This window comes from Caretta caretta, chromosome 7 (genome assembly GCF_965140235.1).
Source record: "Caretta caretta isolate rCarCar2 chromosome 7, rCarCar1.hap1, whole genome shotgun sequence".
Taxonomy (NCBI): Eukaryota; Metazoa; Chordata; order Testudines; family Cheloniidae; genus Caretta; species Caretta caretta.
The window spans coordinates 111,929,325-111,954,048 of NC_134212.1; the positions used below are offsets into that span (position 1 = coordinate 111,929,325).

A 24,724-nucleotide genomic window follows, 5' to 3' on the forward strand; every position below is an offset into this window, starting at 1 on the left:
TTGATTTAGGAAGCAAATCAGAAAAGACATGTTCTATAGACAACACTGAGTATCACTATACATCAAGAATAATTAGAGACAAATAAGATCTTCAATGTCACTTCGTTGTTTTCTGGTGAATTAGAATACATGATGAAAGTACATTTGCACTCTCTGTGGAAGAAGCCTCTTTGCTTCTTGAAAAAGTGGTTTGGCAAGTTAAGTGACTTATATGAGTAGCTGCCTATAGCATGTGAAGAGGTGGAAGGAGCTGAGTTCATTTTGTACGATATCAGAGGTTTCCCCGAACAACATATATATCATCTTTCTGGTTTAAAAATGGCTTCTTACTCGTTACTGAAAACCAAAAAGATTGTTTGCAAGAACACCACGGGTGGAATTCGCTATTTGCAAAACCAGGGGGCCAACAGAGATTTGAGACAACTTATGCCAGCAGGGAAGTTGGCCCCAAATGCCAATTGTTTTACATGTATTGGAAGAGCCTTGCTTTTTAATTCTGTACAACAGTGTCAATAGGGCTACCTTGTGTTTCTGTCAGTGGAAAGGACCGGGCTCCACGTGGCTCAGGGAATGGTTCCCTCCTCATGCTCCCTATGGGATCATTCCCTGATCCCCTGTGCCTGTAGAGGTCATTGCACAGGTGTACCATGGGGTTCAGGCTTTGTGGGGTGGCAGGACAGGAAACACATGTTTCTGCAGCATCATCCCTGTTCCCTTATTAACCCCACAGCGCATTAGCAAAAATGTCAGCACTTAAAACCACCTTTTCTCCTCCCGTCTCTGTTTCTGCCCATGCGTAGGAATGGAATAATGCAGGATGTGACCCACCATTTTCTAATTACAAAGCCCCTACTTCAGCGAATCACTTAAACACGTGTTTAACTTTAAACAGGTGCTTACGTTTAATTAACTTCAATGGAAATTAAGCACATGCATAGGTGCTTTGCTGAATCGCAGCCCCTATATTCATATCCCCATGTGGATGGAGATGGTTTGAAAACCTGGATGGATTGATTTAGAGGTTATTCTTTCCCATGCTCCCTTCTGAAAGGGAGCCAATTACAACACAAAGGAAAGGACAGGTTTAATGAATGCCAGGAAACGGCATTGCCCTAAAATCTTGCCTTAACACTGCTACTGCTTTCCAAAGAACTAGTCCCCTCATTAGTATTACAGACAAGAAGATACATTGCTTAGTTCACAACATACGGTATATTCCACCAGGCTTACTCAAGTCCAATATACAAAAAAACCCCTGACAGCTGAAAATACAGTGCTATTGCATATGAGAGCAAGAGAGAGCACGCAACCCAGGACAAGGACAATCTAAAATGCAATGAAAATACATAAGCCATTTTGTCTTTAGCATTTGAAATTCTAACAGTAACACTGCACACCAACAAAATAATAGTAATTTCCAGCAGGGATTATAAAAACTAAACTACAGTGTAGGGTATTGGTCATCAAATAACTCATTCCACAACACAGTTCTCCCAGATTTGTTTTGTAATGTTGATAACAAAAGAGACATTTTGAGGTCTGACTTGTATTTCTCTTCCTTTGATGAACAAAGTTAGTTTTTAAAATGCAGCAAAATACATCTCTGAAATTATGTAGGTAAAACCAAAACATTTCTGCATTTAAAGATTCAATCAAAGATTTGCTGTGAATGGTGAGATACTAAAGTTAAAAAAAAAAAATCAATCCGGTACGTATTTTGAACATGATTTGTCGCAAACAACATTTCTAATAGATAAGAGTGATTATATGGTAAAGAGCGTAATTTATATATCCCAAGCACTATGCTTTTGTCACTGACATCGTTAAGGAATTTGACACGTTTGCAAGAGAACAATATACGTCAACTGAAATATATACCAATTAGCTATAAATGGGACATTGAAATGAATGATGCATGTACATGCTATACTTAAAAGTAATAACATGTGGTTTAAAGTCACTTGCGTTTTCAAACAAGAATTCTTTTCATGTTGTAATTTTAAAAATCTAATATTTCAAAAGGTCAGGAATAAATAGCACCATTAGCATTAAAAGCTAGCAAAAGGGAAAGTAATTTGTTGTTCATTTAACAATGCATTTTATGTAACAGCTTTGTAAAGTGTTCATTTTTATTCTTCTAAAACAAGGTGGAAGCTGTTCCAGTTCATTATTAAAGAAGGATTTTTTTTATTATACCATTGTCAATTTTAATGTCCTGATTCTGTTAGGTATTTGTTAAAATTATATGGTCTGCTGGAGTGACTATGGCAGAGGATAATGCTGAGAATATCACTACTGTCAAAACAAGAGTATGGGCAAGTATCTGCTTATACCAAGCTATGAGGAATGAAAAACAAAGGCAGACATCTCCCTCAACATTAGAAAGTTAATATGCCTGTAGAAGGTGCCCTAGGAGGAGTCACTGAAATTTGTGAGCCAGGTTCTGTAGGACAGCCCCTCTGTGACAAAAAGGACCAGGTGCTGCCATGTCAAGAGGCTGCAAGATGCAATGACCCCTGACATCATGTTGCAGGGTACAGTGTCCAGGCAACCAGGCTGTGTCTGGTTACCAGTGATTATAGAAGGGGTAGCAGCCACTCTGCTGCTGCATGTGCTTGAATGTACCCAGTGGCCATGTCCCTCAGACATGCACATCTCTCTTCCTGTTTTCCTGTGGAGACTGGTTGTGGAGGTCACATGCTCAGTGGGTAAGTGGATGCAAATTCCCCTGGATGGGTCCTCTGTTTTTTTGACTCACCAGTTTGGCCACAATGGAACACTCTCGCTACTTAAGGGGCTATTGTGTCTGCCTGCACAAGCCAGCTTAGTATTGGATCCTGCGTGACTATGACTGCCCATATGGAGCAGGATTGTAAGAGTTATTAAAAATTATGCTTTCACAAACACCCTTTCTCCTTCGCTACTTCATCCACAGCTAGTCCATGCTCACTTGCCTCCGTGTGACCTCTCTGGACACTCAGACTCAGTCTGTCTGTTTTTAGGCATTGGGCAATGTGAGACTTATGCCAGTTTGTGGAAACATTAGCTGGGCTAAACTCTGCACTAAGTTGTATCTGTGCAGCTCCAGAGACTTCAGTGGGGTGACATGGGAGTAACTGAGATCAGGATTTGCTTCAGTATGTCCTCTGATTTGAGACAACCAATTCACCTCCTTAACAGATGACAACCTCCCTGATCACTATGCTTATGTATCATATCCTTGTTCCCTATGTTCCATATGTTTGCATCTTTGAACATTGTAAGTCCCTCCACATAGGGAGCGTGTCTTCTTGTACATTTGCATAATGGCCAGCACCTTTTGGGTTCTACCATAATACACATAATGATGATAAAAGGAGTGGGACAGTTATTCATTATCAACTTTTATTAATATTAACATACAGTGCTGACATTTTTGTATGTTGTTAGCAAGATGTAAGAGTTTGCAGAACGTTCTCTCGCACAGTTTCGCTGCCACAGAAATTAAACCTGAGGAGAAAAAAAGATGTAAAGTGCTTTTAGTGTGTCTAGATTTATTTCTTTTTTGTAATTGTACCAGTGTTTTTTTAATAGAATAAGCCAACCTAATTTGTTTTTTGACAAAGTTATGATGAAATACTGTTACATTGGCACAAAAGAACAAGCAAATGCTTTGGGTTGCTAAATGTGAAATATTATTTCCTGCTAAAACACCACTGGACTTTAATCATCCTGATTGGTTGGCCTCTCTTTTTTGGCTACATTCCTTTGGTTGTGTACCTTTCCTGCTGAATTTGCATACCACCAGCATTAGAGAGATGATGGTTGCTAGGTGTTTGCCAAGACATGAATAAGTAGAATAGCTCATGGGACGTTTATAAATAGAATAACTCATGGGGACGTATCCCTCAGCATGTTGATCTGTTGAATGCAAAAACCAGAAGCAGACTTGTACACTCTGCTGTACTATAGTTCACTGGGCTGTGAACATTTTGGTTTGCTTGAGATTCCCCCACCACATCTCTATTTCAAGTGAATGGACTTTAGCTGTGTGATTTTTTTAATTATATCCGTGACCCATAGAATGTACCTCCCCCTTCATTGTGTCTCCATTCAGAAGGGCAGAAAAGGTAACAAAACATCATTGGTGGGTAACTGATTGAAACATGCTGTTTTAAAAGAATTAACTTAACGAGCACCTTCCAATCAGTAACTGCCATGAAGTACACTGCTTCTACAGTCTTAAGGCCTTATCCAAAACCCATTGAAGTCAACGGGAGTCTTTCAGTGGAGTTCAGTGAGCTTTGGAACAGGCCTTTTAAGCACAATTTATAACTACTAGCTCTGTCTGTGGGAACTGAAAACATATTACCATTACCTTTTACTCTTCCAGAGCCTGATCCAACACCCATTAAAATCAGTGGAAAGACCCCTATTGACTTCAATGGACAGTGGATCAGACCCCCTAATGTAAGTTTTAAACCCTGATGGCCATTTCTAGTATAAAACTTGCAGTACCCAATAGTCTGATGTCTGGAAAGAGCTGTGCTGATTACCTAAGCCACAGTTAAGTTAACTTTTCCTACCCAAAGCACAGAGGTTTATACAAAACCGTTGCTCTTGTTGAAGCCAAATCCAGATGTTTTTATAATTTTTCCTTGACGATATCTGACAGAAATATTTACCAGTAGGCTACATCGGTAGCTTGTGGGGAAGGAAATTTAAATTTTTCCTCTTTTCTTATTTTTTTTAATGCTGTAAATGGCTGTTCTTGTGCAAGCATTATTACCCTCGTATGTCACGCTGTACTTGTAGCTCCTAAAGAATCTGAAATTTTCACAATAAATATACATACACACTTCCATCTTCTCCAGCTTGTACTGTGACCGCTGCTGCTCCCAGTGTGGGTAAGGTTGGGTTTAGGACATGGTTGTTCCAAAGAAATTTAACTTTTGTAATAGTCCCAACATTAAGTTCAACGTCAATGAAGTTGGCATATGTTTCGCCTGGTTTGAGGGTCCCCCTTCAAGAACAAAAGTATATAATATCCAGTGAGGTTTAATATTAATTACCAATAGAGTGTAGCTGTTTGAGTAGCTACAGTAGCATATTGATAATGAACATGGCCTTCAGCTTGTCAAACAGTAAGGATCATAGAGTCATAGAAGATTAGTGTTGGAAGAGACCTCAGGAGGTCATCTAGTCCAACCCCCTGCTGAAAGCAGGACCGACACAAACGAAATCATCTAGCCAGGGCTTTCTCAAGCCGGGCCTTAAAAACCTCTAAGGATGGACATTCCACCACCTCCCTAGGTAACCCATATTATTGTCTCGGTTACCTCAATATCATGTAAATGTTCATGTTACACAAAAATTTGTAAATGAAATTTTCCTGTCCTCATGTAAAATCAATGTTCATCAGAATGCATTACCTGCTGACCAAAGGGATGTTTGTCTGGCATACCCATGCTCTACAGCACCTCCCCTATATTAAAATACAGTGTTCCAGGGGACCCAGTTACAACACAGTGCCCTGAGGCTTGGCTGCAGCATGGTTTCATTTGGTAGCGTAGGCAGGGTCTTGGCCATGTTTTGCACATATGTTAGACCTGTTTTATCTTCAGTTCAGTTGCAAAACGCAGGCGTGGTGCCATATGTGCTACAAAATGTAGGTGTGTAGACTCAGTCAGGAGACACCCATGTTTTCACCGAGTCTCTGAAACGGTTGGATTGGTCATGCAGGAAGAGCCTTAGGGAAAGGGGAGGATCTAGCAAGAATCAAACAAAAAAAGTCAACTTCTTGAAGGCTAAGAAACTCCATGCCTGGCTGGGAAATGTCAGGTGGAGAAGTCAATCCTGGGGTAGTCTTTTCTGTGCTGTTAGCACACCAGGCCTTTTCTTCCGCAGAGACAAGGGGCCAAATTCTCCTCTCATCTACAGTGGCATAAATCCAGAGTAGCTCCAATTACTTGCACAAAGAACTCATTAAGGAAGTGGGCTTTGAGAAGCGATTTAAAGGAGAAGAGGGAGGTGACAAGGCGAATGGGGTTAGGAAGGCAGTTCCAGGCACAGAGAACGCATGGGAGTGGGTGTGGGGAAAGGATACAAAGAGAGACACAAATTGGCAAAGTATATGTGTGGGTTGCCCATCAAGCAGAATTTACTTGGTAAGTGCTTTGTGTCAGAGCTGTGCCTTCTGTTAGCATCCCTTTAGAATCTAAATCAAATCTAGCTGAACATAATTTATAATGAAAATCACTTAAAATATCTTCCCATTAGATCTACTACCCTTCCAAATTTCCATGACAGCATAATATATTACTGACCATGCCAGATAAACAGTAATCCAGCACTAACATATTTGTACTGCTAGCACAAAAAATGAACAGGATTGTTAACTCAGAAAATCAAAATAAACTCACATTGCAGCAGAAAATTGCAATGCTTTGCAATGCATAGCTTTATTCGATGTGCATTGCAGCTGGGATTTTCAAAAGAGCCTAAGGGAGCAAAGCACCTAGGTCCCACTGACTTTCAAGGGCATTTGGGCATCTACAATTTCAACTTCAAAGGGAGTTTAGGCTCTTTTAAAAAGTCCAGCTTTCTCATGCTAAACCCTTTGGCAGCATAAATTTAAGTTTATATATAATTACACCCCAAAAAAGTTCAAGAGCATTGTTAACGTTGCAAAGTCAAGCACTCATAAGTTAGAAAAAACCAGACTTAACGCTGTCCATGCAACTTTAATTTGGCCTTTTTTGTGTGTATGTATTATGATAAAGTCTTAAATTACACCGTTGCATATTATCTCTTTTAAATTACTTGATCACATGCTATCCATTTTCCTCTGTCTTTGCCCCACCACATCAAACCTCCACCCCCTGGATCCTGCTCGCTCCCTCTTTGCTTCCCTGCCCCTAACCCCCATCCATCCCCTGCACTTTGGCTCCAGCAACCCCCATCTCTCCACTAATCCTGTTCTTTCCCAGTTTCTTGCACCTACTCACATCTCTGCATTCCAGTCAGGCTGTTTTCTTCTCCTCCTCACTGCCAGGCATGGGGGAGCATTGTGGGTACAACAGACACTGTGTCCCTACTCTCAGTTCCTGTGCCTGGTACCACAGTGGTCCCTGGCTGCCTAGAGCAACATCTGCAGGGAAAGTCTTGCTCAGCTCCTGCAGCCATGGGATAGAGCATAACCAAGAGCTTTGTTGGGATGCTGCATGCAGCATACGGTTGCAGATAGCAGCTGTGAGGGGCTGGAGCATACTCAGTGCAGATGGATTCTTTGGAGAATTTAATGTCAAACTCTAAAAGGTCTTTACTAAGCATGTGCAAACTGAGATTTTTCAGAAATGTAGGACAAATGTGGATGAATTTTCATGGGGTTGGCAAAAGAGACATTCCTGACACCAGGATGACCCCACTGATAAATTTAAAGTTTCTGCTCTAAACCATGAAGGCCTTAGAACTTTAAGGTCAGACTTGACAAAGCCCTGGCTGGGATGATTTAGTTGGGGATTGGTCCTGCTTTGAGCAGGAGGTTGGCCTAGACGACCTCCTGAGGTCCCTTCCAACCCTGATATTCTCTGATTTTTTAACTTCTTGGTTGTAATGGTTGTAAGAATTTTTTTAACATGGGCAAAACACTGTATTTTTCCTTAATCTCTTTCTCAGAAACACCTGAACCATTCTAGCTGAAATTTAATATCTGCCTGGCTTTCTGTCCAAAGCAGACACCTGAAATAGAAAATTTCAGCAGAAATGGTTAAAGTTTGGCAAAGTGATGACCACACAAAAATAGGGTGTTGTAAAAGAAAGTGTCAGGCAATCCTGATGACAGGCCAAGCTGGGTAGCACCGCCTATGATAGCACCATAAACTGATACAACATTTTACAAACATGCAAAAGATAAGGGATCAGAATTATACTAGTGTAAATCCATAGTATCATTTTAGAATTCAGTTAAATGACATGGTGTAACTGAGATCAGGATCTAGCCCCAGGTTCTTGTATCCCTATAGTTATCAGAGAAGTAGAGCTAAATTCTAACGCTTCTTCTGACATAAATCCAGTCAATACAGTTAGTATGGATTTACACCACTGTATGTGAGAGCAAAATTTGGCCTGTAGATAAAGAAGAAGCATTAATTAAAAATAGATGAATTAAATATTCTAATAGCAGAGAAGCTCATTTTTCATTATAATATGGAACTTACTGAACAATTTCATATTGCCTTGTGTTTCCTCCAGCTCCGTACAGGGCAATATTTACATACCCACTCACTTTGCTCTTTCCAGCAATTGACACAGATACTTTATACCTCCAACCTACACAGCAGAAATAAAATGAATTCGATTGTACCCACATAGAAACAAACGCAACAGGCCTAGTTTTGATTTTCTAACACTATTTTATGTTTCAGGACAAAACAAAGGGAAAACGTCACTGTCACTTCACTATGAGCTCAAGATTAAATTCTGGCCTGATTGGAATGACGAGAATACAATAGAATAGACTGTTTTTATAGGCGAATACTAGGAGCCTGCTTTTCCACTGCTTTGCACACTCTGCAGTCATTTACAGCCATTCAAAAAGAGTGTAAAACCCTAGCAAATCACAATTCTCCACGCACACTGGTAGTAGCATTTTATTCCCAGTTTGCACGGTGTGAATGACTGCACAAAGATCAAAGGCAGAGGAAATTCATGGACTTTGTGTTTATTTGTGAAAAATAGTCCATACTGTGATAGAAGGAACATATCACATGTCATATTGACCAGGAAAGTACCTATTCACAACTTGGGGGTGTTGTAGGGAACAACACTGAAGAGTGAGGACTGGATTTTTTGGTCCATAAGCAGGGCAAAGAGGACTTAAAGCATCCGACAGCCGGAGGAGTATTCTGTAGAGGGGAACTTTCCGTTGACTTACAGCTGGGAAAGGTGGCTATGCTACCTCCTACTCCAGCTGCGTTCCCACCCCCAGCATAAGGGAAAGGAATTATACATGGGCCTAGTTTGGAGGGTGAGGGGGCATTTCACCCCCAAACTGTAAGCCTTGGACAGGCATGGAATTTGCACCCCCCCACACACACACGCATAGCTCCATTGGCCAGACTGGAGCTGTCCCCCCAAATATAGAAGTCAAACCACACCTATGGAGTTATGTTGGGGGCTTTCTGGGACTGGTGTTGTCAAGACAGGGAGGGGAGAGGGCCCCTCCACCATGGTATGGTCCTTCATCCATTAAAACTAATTTAAAGTGAGAGGGAAATATTTTAAATATTTTAAATTATGTTGGTGCTCAAGTGTAAATAGAAGCAAGTAAAGAAGTAGGAACTTACGAGCAAAATCCTTGGCCTCTCCAGTGTTCAGATAAAGTTTCTGGATCCCAGAAGTAACTCTGTCCTTAAACTTATCCGCATAGTGACCCATTTCGGGGCATCCGCCTTTGGAGCATGGGAAGCAGTTATCCTAATCGAAATATATGTGCCAATTCACAGAATCAGAGAATATCAGGGTTGGAAGGGACCTCAGGAGGTCATCTAGTTCAACCACCTGCTCAAAGCAGGACCAATCCCCAGCTAAATCATCTCAGCCACGGCTTTGTCAAGCCGGGCCTTAAAAACCTCTAAGGAAGGAGATTCCACCACCTCCCTAGGTAACCCATTCCAGTGCTTCACCACCCTCCTAGTGAAAACATTTTTCCAAATATCCAACCTAAACCTCCCCCACTGCAACTTGAGACCATTACTCCTTGTTCTGTCATCTGCTACCACTAAGAACAGTCTAGATCCATCCTCTTTGGAACCCCCTTTCAGGTAGTTGAAAGCAGCTATCAAATCCCCCCTCATTCTTCTCTTCCGCAGAATAAATAATCCCAGTTCCCTCAGCCTCTCCTCATAATTCATGTGCTCCAGCCCCCTAATCATTTTTGTTGCCCTCCGCTGGATTCTTTCCAATTTTTCCACATCCTTCTTGTAGTGTGGGGCCCCAACTGGAGACAGTGCTCCAGATGAGGCCTCACCAGTGCTGAATAGAGGGGAACAATCATGTCACTCGATCTGCTGGCTGATCCTAATGAGGCTCTATCCCAAGGAGACAGGGAAAAAATCATTAGGCCACAGAAACTCTAAAAATATAATTGTTTCTCTCTCTCTGTGGCAGCACATTGCAAAACAGCCCCATTCTCTCCCCCCACAAGAAAAGCTCATGTGAATTAACCTATTCCCTCCAATCCTCCTCATCTTCTGATGTTCAGACCCATCAATACTATCCAGCTGATGACGTGCAGTTCACTCCAGCCCTGCTAGTGATAGGCGTGTGTAGTCGTGAGTGGTGTAGAAAAATGCTGCTAAGCCATGTCTATGGGCTAACTCTAACTCTGCTTGAAATAAGCTGCCCTAGAGGGGGCAGGAGGAGGACGGGCCCTGCCTGGCACCCCATGGATTTGGAGAAATGAATGTCTCCTTTGTACTTCATCTCAGTTTGCTGTTTGCTAGAAGGAGGTGTCTCCATTTCTCTAAGTTCCCTCTCTTAAACTCAGTGGTTTAGAATGGGGGTAGCAGATGGGGATCACGCTCTTCCTGGCTCATCTAATGGGTGGCTGTGAAGTGCTTTGATGATGCAAAGGTTTATGTAAGTGCTCGGTATTATTGTTATTTACTCCTTGCGCACGGAGCTCTGTTCCCCTCTACTGGTGGGTGGGCCACATAGCTGGGTTGATGAGCCTGCTACAGTGTTAGCTAACCGAGCTGGGTCATACATAGAGCTATGGGACTGAGGAGAAGGCAGTGGCTTTAGGCCACATCCCATCTGTATTTGTTCCTTGAGGTCATCAGGGGAGTCACCGAGCACGCACTGAGGTAAATGATTTTATTTCAAAATTATTTGCAAGGCAAAATGCTAAAATATGGGGGCTGTGCTCACTTCTCCTTGGATGTGCGCAATAAATAATTACTGGGGCAGATTCTTCCCCCCCTGCCTGAGCCCCTCTTCGACACAGCGGGGTGAGAGCTTGCAGGAGCAGCTCTAACTTATGCCACTGGCATGAGGTCTCTCAGGAACCTCAGGCCACTGTAGAGCCAGGCATAACTCTGCTCCACCATGCCCCTTCCGTGCCCCATCCCATCCCCCAGTGCCCCAGCACATCCCTTACTTCCCCTTATTCCTGCACTCACACAGTGCAAAGTGGCCTGAGCTGAATAGACTCTGGTTCTACCGCATGCAGCTGCACAGACAAGAGCCACTCATTCCTTGGGATGTGAGAATGACTTACTGTCTGGAAAATGTCATATGAAGCACAGGTGTATCCGAGAAAGCCATCGGGAGAGAGGATGCTGTCAGAATAATACTTGTAGCTTCGCAAATGATTACAAGCAACAAAGTCACGAGTTCCTGTGGAAAGAAGCTCCGATTACATACCGTATTGCAAGGCTATTGCTTGTTAGGTTTTTCTTTTCTGTAAACTATTCAGACTGGAATCGTGGTATTGAACTGATAGTGGCATTTGAATGATTTATAAAGCTCCACATTACGTCGTCACAAGTCTGGGCAGCAGCTGAGTTGCCGTTTGAGACCTATTTCTTCAGTGACTGTATTGACCCTCGGTATAATGCACATAGTACAGAGTGTGCAAAATGCAGATGTGTAACCAACATAGGGTCCAAGCGTGCACTCCTAGTTCATGTTGGTGAATACTTACTCACATGCGTAGCCCCCCAGGGTGTGATTAATTGCAGTAATGCTCGCTAATATGAATAAAGGGCCTCTGTAGGGAACAGCTCTCCTTATCATTATATAAAAGGTAACAAAATGTAGTGTGTGAAACACTATGTCCTCCTTAACACTAAGCTTCCTGGAGCAATGCTGATTTATGCAGACTGCGAATCTGACCACCTGATTATTTGAGGCGGGGAAGGGGCATGTTATTATTTTAAATACGTTATTTTGTACTAAAATTCCTTAAATGTTCTGGGTTTAGGTGAAAAAAAGAAGTAATTAAGTGCAAGGGGTTTTTCTGCATCCTTATTAATAGAGAACTTGATCTTGCAGTGCTTACACAGGCAAGAATTTGTGAGTAAAGACTGCAGAAATAGGCCAGTAATTGCAAAGAAGAGATTCATAGGGAAAGGGCTAGGAAAGAAATCCCAGGAAAATTTTCAAGTTTCATGAGAGAGGGAAAATAAATGTCTGCTATAGCTGGGGTGTTGTCCTTACTGTATGTCTTGATTTATCAATGTGATTTCCCAAAAGATGTAAAAGTTCGTGCTTGCAGATTCTTTGGCAGCTTTGGAATCTTAGACTGCACGGGTTTGCAGGGCAGGGTATGTGCTTTATTTACGTTCTGTCGGGTACAATGTAAATGTATGGCACTATGTACAGGATTCTTAACAATAAAAATAACAACAGGATTTGGAATATACAAAATAAGGAACAAATCTGAATGCACATGATCTATCATACGCCAAACTCTTTCCAACTGCCTAATAATAGAAACAAAAATTACATTGTTCCAGTGCAACCCAAATTGCTAACAGGTAACTACAGAATAGAAACACATTTGAATTTAGCTGCCAAAGCTCACAAAACAATTGAAGCCAGAGATCCCATAGCAGAAATAGACATGAATGTTATTGTTCCACTCTCACCCAGTATGGCTGTCAGATGACAACATAATAGAAACAAAGTTGAATGTTGTTGTTCCAGAGCTAAACTTCTGGCATAGTTTGAGTAGGGTTTGTTTCTCTGATTAGATAACTGGCAGCAGTTTTGGATGAGATGGACCAATGAATTAATATTTGTTTCGATTGTGGAGTTACCTGGGAACAGTGCAAGGTGCAGTGGAACAATCACACTGAAGTTTGTTCCTGTTATTTGGCAGCATGATGGACTATTTACAATAAACTCAAGTTAATCTTGCTCCATTAGAGCCAAAGCTGGATAGTTTGAATAGTGGGTCAGCCAAGGTCCTTGAAGGAACATGGCTGGTGGGATCTGGGTCTTTGCAGACCCATGGAGCCCAAAGACATGTGGAAGGGGAGCAGGAATTATTGTTATTGCTCCTCGCCCCCAACCTTGTACGGGTACCCACTACTTGACAACGCAGACGCTCTGGGTGGTTGGAGGTAAAGATACCAAATCTCAACCCCATCAGCAAAGCAAAGCCTTCCCTTTTCCCAAAGCAAAGCCTTCGTGCTACTCATTCTTTGATCCCCCTACTAGAACGTGCCCCCCAGAGTACATTTGGACCATACTATCAGTTTCACTGTTGTTTGTGGCTGTAACTATTGGCATTCGTAAAGAAAATAATCAAAAATAGTTGAAATAAGAAGATTGCTGCTATGTTAGCTCAATACATTTTGATGTAGACCCTCAATAGAAGTCATCATCTGCTTAACATATTTACCTTCCCAGATTCCATCAATGTCAACAATCTGTGAAACAGGATTCTTCTTACATCCTGGCATATGTATTCCTCCATTTGGATAAAAATCAAGATGTCCTATAGCCTGGTTCATGCCAAAACCTGCAATGTTTGTAACGGGGGTAAGCAAATTTTAATTTAAATACCGTCATGTATTTCCTGGCAGCAGCTCTATATAACGCTATAGGGCTATAGTTTGTAAGCTCTTTGAGGCAATGACTGGTGGGCTTTTTTGTTTGTTTATTTTTTGTTGTTTTTTTCCTGTATTTGTACAGCAGTGGGGTCATATTCTGTGACTGGGACTCCTAGGTGCTACCACAGGACAAAGCGATAATAATAATGCAATGCAGCTGGAAACTTACCCAGATATGGAATCGTGGGAGCTGAATCAGTATGAATAATATCAACAAAGGCTGCATCAGTCTTATCTAGTCTGACTTCAATGGGAGTACCTTGAAAATAAGGCTGCGCAGGATCCAGTCCTTAAAGAAATATATGCACAATTACACGTGCGTGCACTTATGTGTGCCCATAAATATAGCTAGCTAGTTCTACTACTGTATATATTTGAAGATGGGTCTCTGGCGGCTACATAGTTGTATTCACTTCAGAATTAGAGTCGCTAACGAATATATAGAATGATCGATCTGTCAGTGGTAAATGCCAAGGCTGTAACCATAGCAGAGTGAGCAGGGTAACAGCCCAGGAAGCAAAGCTCTGGGTGGGGGGGGTGGAAAAATGGGGTGAAAAAATGGTAGGGGTGCAAATATGCTTGCTCGCCCGGGCACAAAAATGCCTAGTTGCAGCACTGGTAAACAGTGTGGGACAGATCTCCAGCTGGCGTAGATTAGTAGCTCCAGTGAAGTCAATGGAATTATACCGATTCATGCCAGCTGAGGAGCTGGCCTTGTAAATGTTTGTACTTGAATTCCAACTACTGCAACATAGATTGTTGTTTTAGGCCAACTTTTTTTTTTTTTTTAAAGAGTGCCTAAAGTGAGGCTCCTAAACCCATAACCTGAATGGCCAGATTCTCAGACGAGCTTGAAGTCCGTAGGAGCTGTTGGGTGCTCAACACACTTGAAAATCATGATGCTTCTTTAGGTGCCTAGATACAGATTTTGGAGCCTAAGGCCATGTCTACACGACACAGCTTTTAGCGACACGGCTATGTCGCTAGAAGTCAGGCAGTATGAATGCTGTTTGTCGGCACTTTTGCCAACAAAATACTTCCATCCCCAACAAGCAGGGTTCACATTGTCGATAGGAATGTGCACGGCGTTCACACAGGCACTTGCCATGGAAAAACTTTTGTCTTTCAGGGGCGAGGGGCTTAAGTACCTGTGAAAGACAAAAGTTTTGTCGTCCAATTGCAAGTGTAGACATAGCCTAGCTTTAGACACCTAGTTTTGATATTAGCATAAACCTGAGACTCATTTTCTTTCTCATTCACTGCATTCGACTCAAGTGTTTGTAAAATCCTATAAATTACAAAGCGCTTATTATCCTGTGCTGGTACCTGATGCTTTCCCTGGGCAGCAGTTTTAGTTTTGTTTTTAAGTTGAATTTTGCACACTACTAGCCCAAGGGTTGGCAGGCCCAGGCTCTTTGGAAGATGCTATAATGGAAAAAAGTTAAGTTCATAACATCTGAAATTGGCTTCTGTGCATGAGGGGCAGCTTTTCTGCCTAATGCACATCCCTCTTTGTCTGGCCTGTGTGCTGAATGAGGAATCCAAACAAACAGCTTGTCCGGGTGAGTGCTGAATATGTCTGTAAAACAGCCTGGCCCTGAAGTCCGGGGGATACATTAGTTGTATTTTCAGAAATAAGTAAGTAAATATGTATTATGTGATAGATCAGTTTGCTATGCAGAAGCTCTCTTGGCATAATGAATAACACTACTAAAAATAGTCAAGTTGCAGCTTGTCTGGACTGTATTAATAAAACGTGAACACCACAGCCCTGGAGTAAAGGAGCTTTGGGTGAGTCACCTGTGTGGCTGCTGAAAGGAAAGAATCCTCCGCCCATCCATCCAGCCCAGAGCCAGGGCACTGAACACTCTGTCTGCAGCTGTTACTCTGGCCCATGAGCTGTAGTAGTGGCCGCAGGCTGTTGTGCTCTCCCTCTCTTTTAATTCAAAGAAGGCTTTGCAGGCAGTGAATCTGTGCAGTTGGCAGACTCAACGGCCATGCTGGTGTCACTCTCCCCAGCCACTTGTGAACCCCTTGCACAATCCCCCCGAGATAGCCACTGTGGAGCATTGCGCTGGGGTTATGCAGGTGATTGTGGAATCCTTTTGCACTTTCTGTTATACTGCTTGTTCTCCTCTGCACAACGGAACAGTGACATTTCTACTGCAGTTCAAGCCTGGTGCATCTAAGGAGCTTAAGGGAGAGGGGTTAGGATTTGCCCTATGACCTTAACAGGTCATAGGGCCTGATCCTGCAAGATGCTGAGTGCTCTGTCCATGCTCCAGCAAAGCTCTTTAGCATGTGCTTAACCTTAAGCATTGGAGTAGTTCCACTGAGACCAATAAGACCACTCACATCCTTTAAGTTAAACACATGCTTAAATAGTTGGCTGGATTGGGGCCAGAGTGCTCAGCATCTTTCAGGATCAAGCCCTAAAACAGTTGCTACGGTCAGTTTCACAGCACATTTTTGTTTTCCTGTTGTTTTCAAAAACCTAAGAAATTAAACTAAAAAAAAAATCTGCTGGAAAAATAACATAAATTAAAATTCATGTGTGTAAATGCATTGCCCAGATGTGAAGGCTTTGATGTAAACCTACAAAAGCGGGGAGATTAAAGGGGTACATTTGAAGGGTCAACCTTCTGTCTTTGCTACGTCAGTTTCAATCAGTCCTTTTCTGGGAATGGATATTGGACAGCAAAACCATGGCACCAGACAATTAACTCCTCTCACTGCTGTGCTGCGGACAGCATACTTCACCCAAACAGTGGGATCTTAAATACAGGACATGCTCCTGCACTTGCACAACAAGCTGGCTTAATGAGAGAAGTAAACGATAGGAGAAAATCTGCCAGGATAAGGAAAGTGGGAATCACCATGTTAAGCCTGCATTGCTATAACAGGGTTGGGCGAATGCTTTGGAAAAAATCAGACTCATTACAACTGGTGCAGGTAACTTAAAATCTGTCAAATGAACTAGATTGTTGTGCGTTTGCCCTGAGCAGCTTTAGTGGCAGGCAGAATGCCACAGTGTCGCAATGTTAAGCCATTATGTACCGAGCCAGAATAGCCCAGGCTCCCTGGGACCATCCTTAGAGCACAGCTGACAAAAGAGGACCTGCTGTACACAGCAGAGGCCAGCCATATCCTAGGGATGGGATGCTGGTACAGATCACTACCCCATGCAGCTAACCGTCTCCTGCCCACTGCACTTCAGGGAGACAAATTTAGCCCTGATGTAAGAAGATCTCAGGGACATTCTGCAGGGGGCATATACCTCCTCCCACAAAGATTAAGGTTAGGGCAAGAACACCATGAAGGGATCCTTATGGAGATTCCCACCTGGGTAACACCTTCCTGAGAGTGGGATGGTGTTATTGCAGAAGGGCACAGTTTTGGCTGTTAGCAATATGAGGTTATGATACAGTTGTGGAGTTCTGATTCCATCCTGTAGGGGGCAGTGACAGACACATCCACACATGCGCATGCATGCATACACACACCCACCAGTTCATTACACTGGAGGGTTGCCCTTCAGTCAGATACTGTAGTTGTTTTAGTAAAAAAACGCCAGGTAATGTTAAGGTCTAACAGTGCTCTCTTCAGATTCTTCATTGGTATAGACTGAGCTATAATTCATTAACCTACCGGTTATTCTTCCAAGGCCTGACCTCCTTCTCCCTGTCTCCCCTGCAGCATGCGCTCCAAGGCTATGGCCAATGAAATGGACTTTGGAAGGAGAGTATCCATATTGTTCCTGAGGAAAACATCAATTGTAACGAAAGAGAATCTATATTTTCACTAATATGAGGTCTAGAGAGAAGCTCTGGCTTACACAACTAAAGCCAGAAATGGGCTGTGCAGAGCAGAGGTCCATGGAATTGGAGGGAGGACAGGGTCCAGGGTGTAGAACAGTAACAGAGCCATTCAGTAGCTGCTACTACAGCCTCAAGGCATTATTAACCTCTGCAACTTCTGCACACATGTGAGATTTTTGGCAGTGGATAGTCATGGATCCACCAGCCAGACCCCTTATTCCCTGCCCCACTGTGAATGGAAGTGTATTTGGCGTCCTATTGACATTGTTTTTGCCGACTCATGAATGTCCAGGGAAAAAATTCATGGCCACTCTTATGTAGGACACCCACACTCTGCTAAGGCCTGATTCTCCACTGCTCTGCACCTTGTGTGGGAGTGAGCACAGTGCAACGTGAGTGCTAAACACTACCATTCCGATTTGTAATTTGCACAGATGTAATTGACAACACAGGCTGCAAGGCAATGGCGAGCCAGCCCCCTAGTATTTACGCTAGCCAGAGGCAAACTAGTTCAGAAAAGATTAGGCACCATCCCTCTCCTCATAGCTTCACTCAGGCCTAGTTGCAAGCATTTTTAAGTCATTAGATTTAGGGACAGAGGGAGAGATTTTCAAAGGCAAAAATGGCAGTTAGGTGCCTAATTCCCACCAACTTTCAACTGGAATTTGGACCCTAATGGCTCTTTGTGACTTTGAAACTGCCCCCCAGAGCCACATTTGGTGTAAAATGGTGAGTTACGTTGACATCAGTAGATCTATGAGATTTGCACAAGCTGAACATCTGGCCCTTAGTTTGATTACAGACCCACACCCCGTCTCCCTGCCCTGGGGCAGCTGGGAAGAGCCCACCTGTCCCCAAACACTCAGATCTAGGTGACACTTCTTCATGGGTTGGGGAGAGGACTCTGCTCTCTCCTCCTGGGAGGTGGCTGTTGCTGTCCAATGGCCAATTATTGTAGGCTTTTGTATGGGTATCCCTTAAGATGGGTCCTATAGCTTTCGTGGTTGAGAAAGGGTAAATTGCCCTGTTCATTACTTCTCTACCTTTAAAACTACCCAAACCTTCACATCCACAAAAGTACATAAAAGTAATTGCAGAATGAAAATATTCAAACTCTATGTATTATGGGGGAGTTGAAAGGACTTTAAAATCTAGCAGGAGGAGAACTGTCTTTTGCTGGCTATATGACAATTCATTGTGGTTGTTTATTTAGATTAGAATACATTTCAGCAACTCTATGACTATAATCCTATTGTGGAACGAGAAGATCCCTTACCATAAGCACATTTATAAAATAAGCCACTTCAGCGCCCACGACACGGACATTGTTTGATGCCTGGGTATATTGGCATCTTGATCCACCACTCCAGTCTATGCAGATGCAGTTCACGTCTTCCACTTCAAACATCCTCTGGTGCGAATATATATTTAAAAAGAACAGAAGCAAACATTATCAGCACCAGCTCAGATTGCTAATTACTTAACACAGTCAGAAAGACATATAAATGTCATAGGAATTCCCTGTACATTTTTTCAAGTACAGCCCCTATATTATACCAGGGCTCTGTTCATGTCTTGATTCTTTATGTAAATGATACAGAGTCACAGCCTGTAAATTATAAGTTCAGTTAGAAGCTTATATTTTTCCATAATAATTAAAAGGTGGGATAATTAAAAACTTATATATGATCTGTATTTATCAAACACATGGATTTATATTTTCAAGAGGATACATAAGGTTTTGCTTCTCTTGCTCTGACCTGTAGAATGGTTTGCTAAAGACACCCGCTTTTAGCAGCTCTGATATATTTTGTGTATTATGTTATGCTCTGGGTTATGTGTCAGTAATGCCAGTGAAAGCAAGTAAAGTACTTCTTGTTGTGAATAAGGATGGCAGAATCTGGCTGTACGTCAGTGGTTCTCAAACTGTGATCAATGGACCGTCAGCCTCTTTGGTGATCTGGAGATTGAGGTCATTCAGAACCAAGCAATGGGAAATTTGAAGGAGGGGATGACCGCTGGAGAGAGGAGGAGTATTCAGCCCAGGGAGAAGGTTAGAGAAGTCCTGTGTTTGTGTATTGTTGCTTTCGGAGCTGCAAAAGGGTGGTTTTGTGCAGAGCTGCCAACTACAGGGCTCTTTTGGTATCACAAAGATCAAGAAGCAGAATTTTACTGGCGGAACAGAGCCAAAAAAGGCTCCACATGTCCCCTGAACTGGGCTAAATCCTGGGAGTTGGGGAATGTTGGCCAATCAGCACCCTTCTACCCCAACTGGCCAATGGGTGCCAGAGACTCCCAGGGGCCGAGCTACCTATTGTCCCTTGGCAAGTGTCTCCCTTCCTTGCTGCTGGGACTGTGCCCCTTTCACCACCTGCCCCATCAATTTCCCCAATCCATTGATGCAGGTGGGTCACAGTTGGTGTTATAAAGAAGAAGGAGCAGAATTTTACTAGACAGCAAGTCAGCTCTTCCAGGAGAACTGATTTTTTTTAGTTTTCTAAATTTGGGTGGCCTATTGGCCTATTTAGGACCAGAGGGAGGAGCCTGTCTAGACCAATATAAAATGTATTTATAAAATCAGTCTTAAGTGCCAACTTTCAGAACAAAGACAAGGATGAGATTTTCAAATATAGGGCTCCAGGCTTCCCTGGAATTAGCTACTGACTCGAGACAAAGGAATAAACTGCACAGCTTTGCCCTGCCAGCTCAGCCATTCTGATTGGAAATGCTCACTTGCAGAAAAACATTTTGTATAAATGTGAAAAGAGGAGATGGATCTGAAGATGAGTAAAAATGCATCAGAGGGGCAGATGGTTGGAATAGGAATGTTAGGAGCCATGTCATCTCCCCAGCTATCGTGGCCCAGTTCAGTGTCATGGGCTATCCCACCTCTCCTCAGTGGACCTTCCACCCTCAGAGCCTTCCTGTACCCTCGCAGGTTAATCCAGCTCGTAATCGGCAGAACTGGGAAGCAACAAGCTTGATCTCTCCCAATTTAACAAACTTTGGAATCTCCTTAATTTCTAAGCAGCATTTTACCGCATTTTTTTTGTATGCCAGAGAAAAAACATTGATTGGACCAAATTCTGTCATCATTTATGTCTGTATAAACCCTTTGACTTCAACACAGAGTAGAATTTGGCCCGTTTTGTTTAAGATTTTTCCTGGAAGTGGAGCTAGAACTGAATAGATTTCAGGTGAACAACATTTTATGTCCTAATTTTGTAAAGATAGCCGAGGACAGCTTTCCTCTTCTTGTCAGCCCAGATGGCACGATATGCATTGGTTAGACATAGAGAAAATGAATAATTACAGGAATACCTTCATAAATGTGAACTAAGTGATTTGAGAATGACAGAATATCCAGATAGTACCATACCTTGCACATGTCCGACAGCCAGTTTTCTTCTCCTTGGTCTATAAATCCATGGATAATAAAACGTGTTATTTTGTTTGTATTGAAATTTGAGTAGCCAATCGTTGCTGGATTTATTGCAGTGATCTCCTGTTGTAGATATTAAAATAGTAAATGTTTTAGCTATTTCCTGTAAAAACCTTATCAAAACAGCAATGTGAATAGAAAACAACACTGTTATTATGCAAGCCCAGATCCTGCAAGCATTTACACATGCACTGAACTTTACACATGTGACATTAAGTCGGTGTATGTTTGCAGGACAGGGGCTGAGGAGTTTCGCCATTGATTTCAGTGGAGCCAGGATTTCACCTTTAGTGTGTCCTTTCCATTTCTCACCAAACAAGTTCCAGTGCTACAGATTTTCCTAACATTTCTCAACAGACACAGGAAAAATGCAAAGTGTGGCTAGGGGTGACTTTTGCCGTCCTTTCTGGGGAGGGAGCCTTCCGTCTGTCATTTGCATAGGGTTGGGAAAGTCTTGATTGGGTCTATTCAAAGAATCACCTGTTGCATCCACCAGTGAGAATTCTGTCCCTTGAGACTTAGTGAGACTTGTGGTAGGGTGGACAGGAAATTTCTGAGGGCCTGGAAAATGCTGCCTCCTGACCAAATTGGAGAGTTGGCCATTTCTCTCACTGGCCTTGGAAATGCCAAGAGCACTAAAAGGTGATGTTGCTATATTCTGTGTGTACATGTCACTTAGGGTGATCAGATGTCCCGATTTTATAGAGACAGTCCCGATTTTTGGGTCTTTTTCTTATATAGGCTCCGATTACCCACCACCCCGTCCCGATTTTTCATATTTGCTGCCTGGTCACCCTCAGTCACTTGCAATATTTAAACAGCAATAGGTCTTACTTGAAAGTTATTAGGATTCTTTTTTGTGTAAAGAAGGAAGCGGGTGTTTATCTTTTCTGGACTCCAGGGTAACTTTGCCACTGGTCTTTCTATAGTTCCAGCCCATGGTATATCATCTGTGAAGCACCCAAGCCTTTCAAAGCAAACTTCCTTTCCTGTAGCACACAGATCAAATTATCAGGATGTGAATGAGCAAAGATGTGGTAGGTTCTAATTGTCACATTCTGTCCCGACAGCACTTTTCCTCCAATGGTCTCTCAGTGCTTTCTGAGCGCAGCAACCCGCATTCAGGCCAGCTACAACTGCAGGCATTGCCCTTGGCAGAGCACAGCAACTGCTTCCCCCGGGCCACAATCCACCCCAGTAATGCAAAGGCCTTCCGCACAGGCCCACAGAATAGGGCCAGCATGTAGTGGGGAGTATGTATTTCCCCCGACAAGGTTTGATCTAAACCACACACCACACAACAAAAACACTAACCCAGGAACCTATCCTTGCTACAAAGCCTGTTGCCAACTGCGTCCACATATCTATTCAAGGGACACCATCATAGGGCCTAATCACATCAGCCACACTATCAGAGGCTCGTTCACCTGCGCATCTACCAATGTGATATATGCCATCATGTGCCAGCAATGCCCCTCTGCCATGTACATTGGTCAAACTGGACAGTCTCTATGTAAAAGAATAAATGGACACAAATCAGATGTCATGAATTATAACATTCAAAAACTAATCAGAGAACACTTCAATCTCTTTGGTCACTCGATTACAGACCTAAAACTGGCAATTCTTCAACAAAAAAACTTCAAAAACAGACGCCAAGGAGAGACTGCTGAATTGGAATTAATTTGCAAACTGGATCCAATTAACTTAGGCTTGAATAAAGACTGAGGGTGGATGTGTCATTTCACAAAGTAAAACTATTTCCCTTTGTTTATTTCCCCTCCTACTGTTCTTGTAAAGTGCTGGAAATGGCCCACCTTGATTATCACTACAAAAGGTGTCCTCGTGTTCCCCCCACCCCTGCCCTCTCCTGCTGGTAATAGCTCACCTTTCCTGATCACTCTTGTTATAGTCTGTATGGTAATGCCCATTGTTTCATGTTCTCTGTGTATATAAAATCTCTCCACTATATTTTCCACTGAATGCATCCAATGAAGTGAGCTGTAGCTCACGAGAGCTTATGCTCTAATAAATTTGTTAGTCTCTAAGTTGCCACAAGTCCTCCTTTTCTTTCTCTGGGGAACATTCCTCCATAGGCTCCTTCCCCCTGGCTCTGCACTGTCCCTTGTCATGGGCAATTTGCACAATGTGAACCTAATTGATTACCAGCCAGATTGTGCCCATGCTAGTCTGGATGCACAAGGGAGGAAGTAGGTACAAAGATCCTTCCACTTTACCTTGTGGCCTTGTGGAGAAGACCAGGATAACAGCATTTTTGGGGGGAAGAAATCTCCCCATACTTCCTGTTTTGTAAACCTGCTTGTTAACCTGCAAGGCTCAGGAACTGGGGCTGGGACTTCCTGAGGGAATGGCAAACCATACCTCTCACCCTCCTTACAAATGAGCTGCAAACTCAGATAGTCATTACACATAGAACCTTCATCACATAGAGCAAAGTCCTGGGAAAAGAAAACGATTGTGATCAGAATAGAAATGCTGTACTGAAATTGACATAAATCCTATGCCTCACCTCTGGTTGTACCAAGCAGAAAAAGTGCAAGAATCCAAATTCCAAGCATCTAGAACAAGTCAAAAGGAAAAAGCTTAGACTGTCTAATCCACATGATAGGCAAAGCTTTGTATCGATTGCTTTTTCTCATTATAAATCTGTAACTGTACCACACAATGACAGTGTCTCAGCAGCAGCTTTTACTAACTAAGATAAAAAGTGACTTACTGTTCAATGCTCTACCTGGCGTCCCCAGGGATTGCTAAACAAACTTTGTGTGTGCTTTTATAACCTGACTTATCCTTGAGGCTTTTCTTCAAAAGGAAACTCCCAGAAAGATAGAAAATGGCATGTGTGTACTTCAGATGTAGATTATCATAAACACACAGAGCAGCGCTCGCGTATGTATCAGGTAACTAGTTTTTATCATGTAAAATTTCTGGAGCAGAAGAAGATGTTTTGATGGAAAAAGCGGTTGTTAACTCTGCATTTTAGATGTGCATGTGCCAATGCATGATGCTTTCAGAGTACTTAAAGACAAATAGCTTTACTAAATAAAAATAAATCTTCTGAACTGGATTCCACTGCCTTTACTCAGGTTGCTCTGCAGTAGTCCCATTGAAGAAAAGTTTCAGAGGAAAAGCCGTGTTAGTCTGTATTCGCAAAAAGAAAAGGAGTACTTGTGGCACCTGTAGCTCACGAAAGCTCATGCTCAAATAAATTGGTTAGTCTCTAAGGTGCCACAAGTACTCCATTGAAGAAAAGGGTATTATGCATAGCTGTATAGATTTTAAATCCCTATAGGACCATTGTCATCATCTAATCTGACCTCTTGCATAACACAGGCCACAAATTTCATCCAGTGACTGTGCTGGCCTCCGAGAAGGTAGCAGGAAAAACAGAATAAACCAGACCTGCTGGCCTCCGAGAAGGTAGCAGGAAAAACAGATTAAACCAGACCTGCTGGCCTCCGAGAAGGTAGCAGGGGACCTGCTGGCCTCCGAGAAGGTAGCAGGAAAAACAGATTAAACCAGACCTGCTGGCCTCCGAGAAGGTAGCAGGGGACCTGCTGGCCTCCGAGAAGGTAGCAGGAAAAACAGATTAAACCAGACCTGCTGGCCTCCGAGAAGGTAGCATGAGACCTGCTGGCCTCCGAGAAGGTAGCAGGGAGAAACAGGTTAACCGGACCTGCTGGCCTCCGAGAAGGTAGCAGGGAGAAACAGGTTAACCAGACCTGCTGACCTCCGAGAAGGTAGCAGGGAAGAACAAGCATAGATTAAGCACTGAATAAAATCAGGAGTGATAGAAAAATTAAAAATTTGTTAGAATGTTAAAGAAAAAACAGGGTAAAGCA

The 24,724-nt window shown here is 42.7% G+C and overlaps 1 protein-coding gene across 1 annotated transcript; it reads right to left on the reverse strand.

The window, feature by feature from the left end:
* Nucleotides 1-3,367: 3,367 nt before the first annotated feature.
* On the reverse strand, nt 3,368-23,440 carry LOC125639986 (inactive pancreatic lipase-related protein 1-like). Its single transcript, XM_048857988.1, has 12 exons — nt 23,392-23,440; nt 21,696-21,850; nt 20,799-20,924; nt 18,696-18,830; nt 17,250-17,358; nt 13,771-13,890; nt 13,391-13,510; nt 11,261-11,379; nt 9,327-9,456; nt 8,199-8,310; nt 4,835-5,002; nt 3,368-3,489 (listed from the first exon to the last, which is right to left on the reverse strand). The coding sequence occupies exons 1-12, from the start codon at nt 23,438-23,440 to the stop codon at nt 3,426-3,428; spliced, it is 1,407 nt and encodes a 468-aa protein (XP_048713945.1). The 3' UTR covers nt 3,368-3,425.
* Between the last annotated feature and the right edge of the window lie 1,284 nt (nt 23,441-24,724).

Bases quoted from the DNA above. Each gene is read 5' to 3' on its own strand.
- LOC125639986 (XM_048857988.1), bottom strand. From the start codon at position 23,440: ATGCTTGGAATTTGGATTCTTGCACTTTTTCTGCTTGGTACAACCAGA. The intron at 18,831-20,798 runs GTATGGTACTAT...TATTCGCACCAG, and splicing joins GGCTGTCGGACATGTGCAAG to AGGATGTTTGAAGTGGAAGA. The intron at 17,359-18,695 runs GTAAGGGATCTT...TGTTTTCCTCAG, and splicing joins ATTTTATAAATGTGCTTATG to GAACAATATGGATACTCTCC.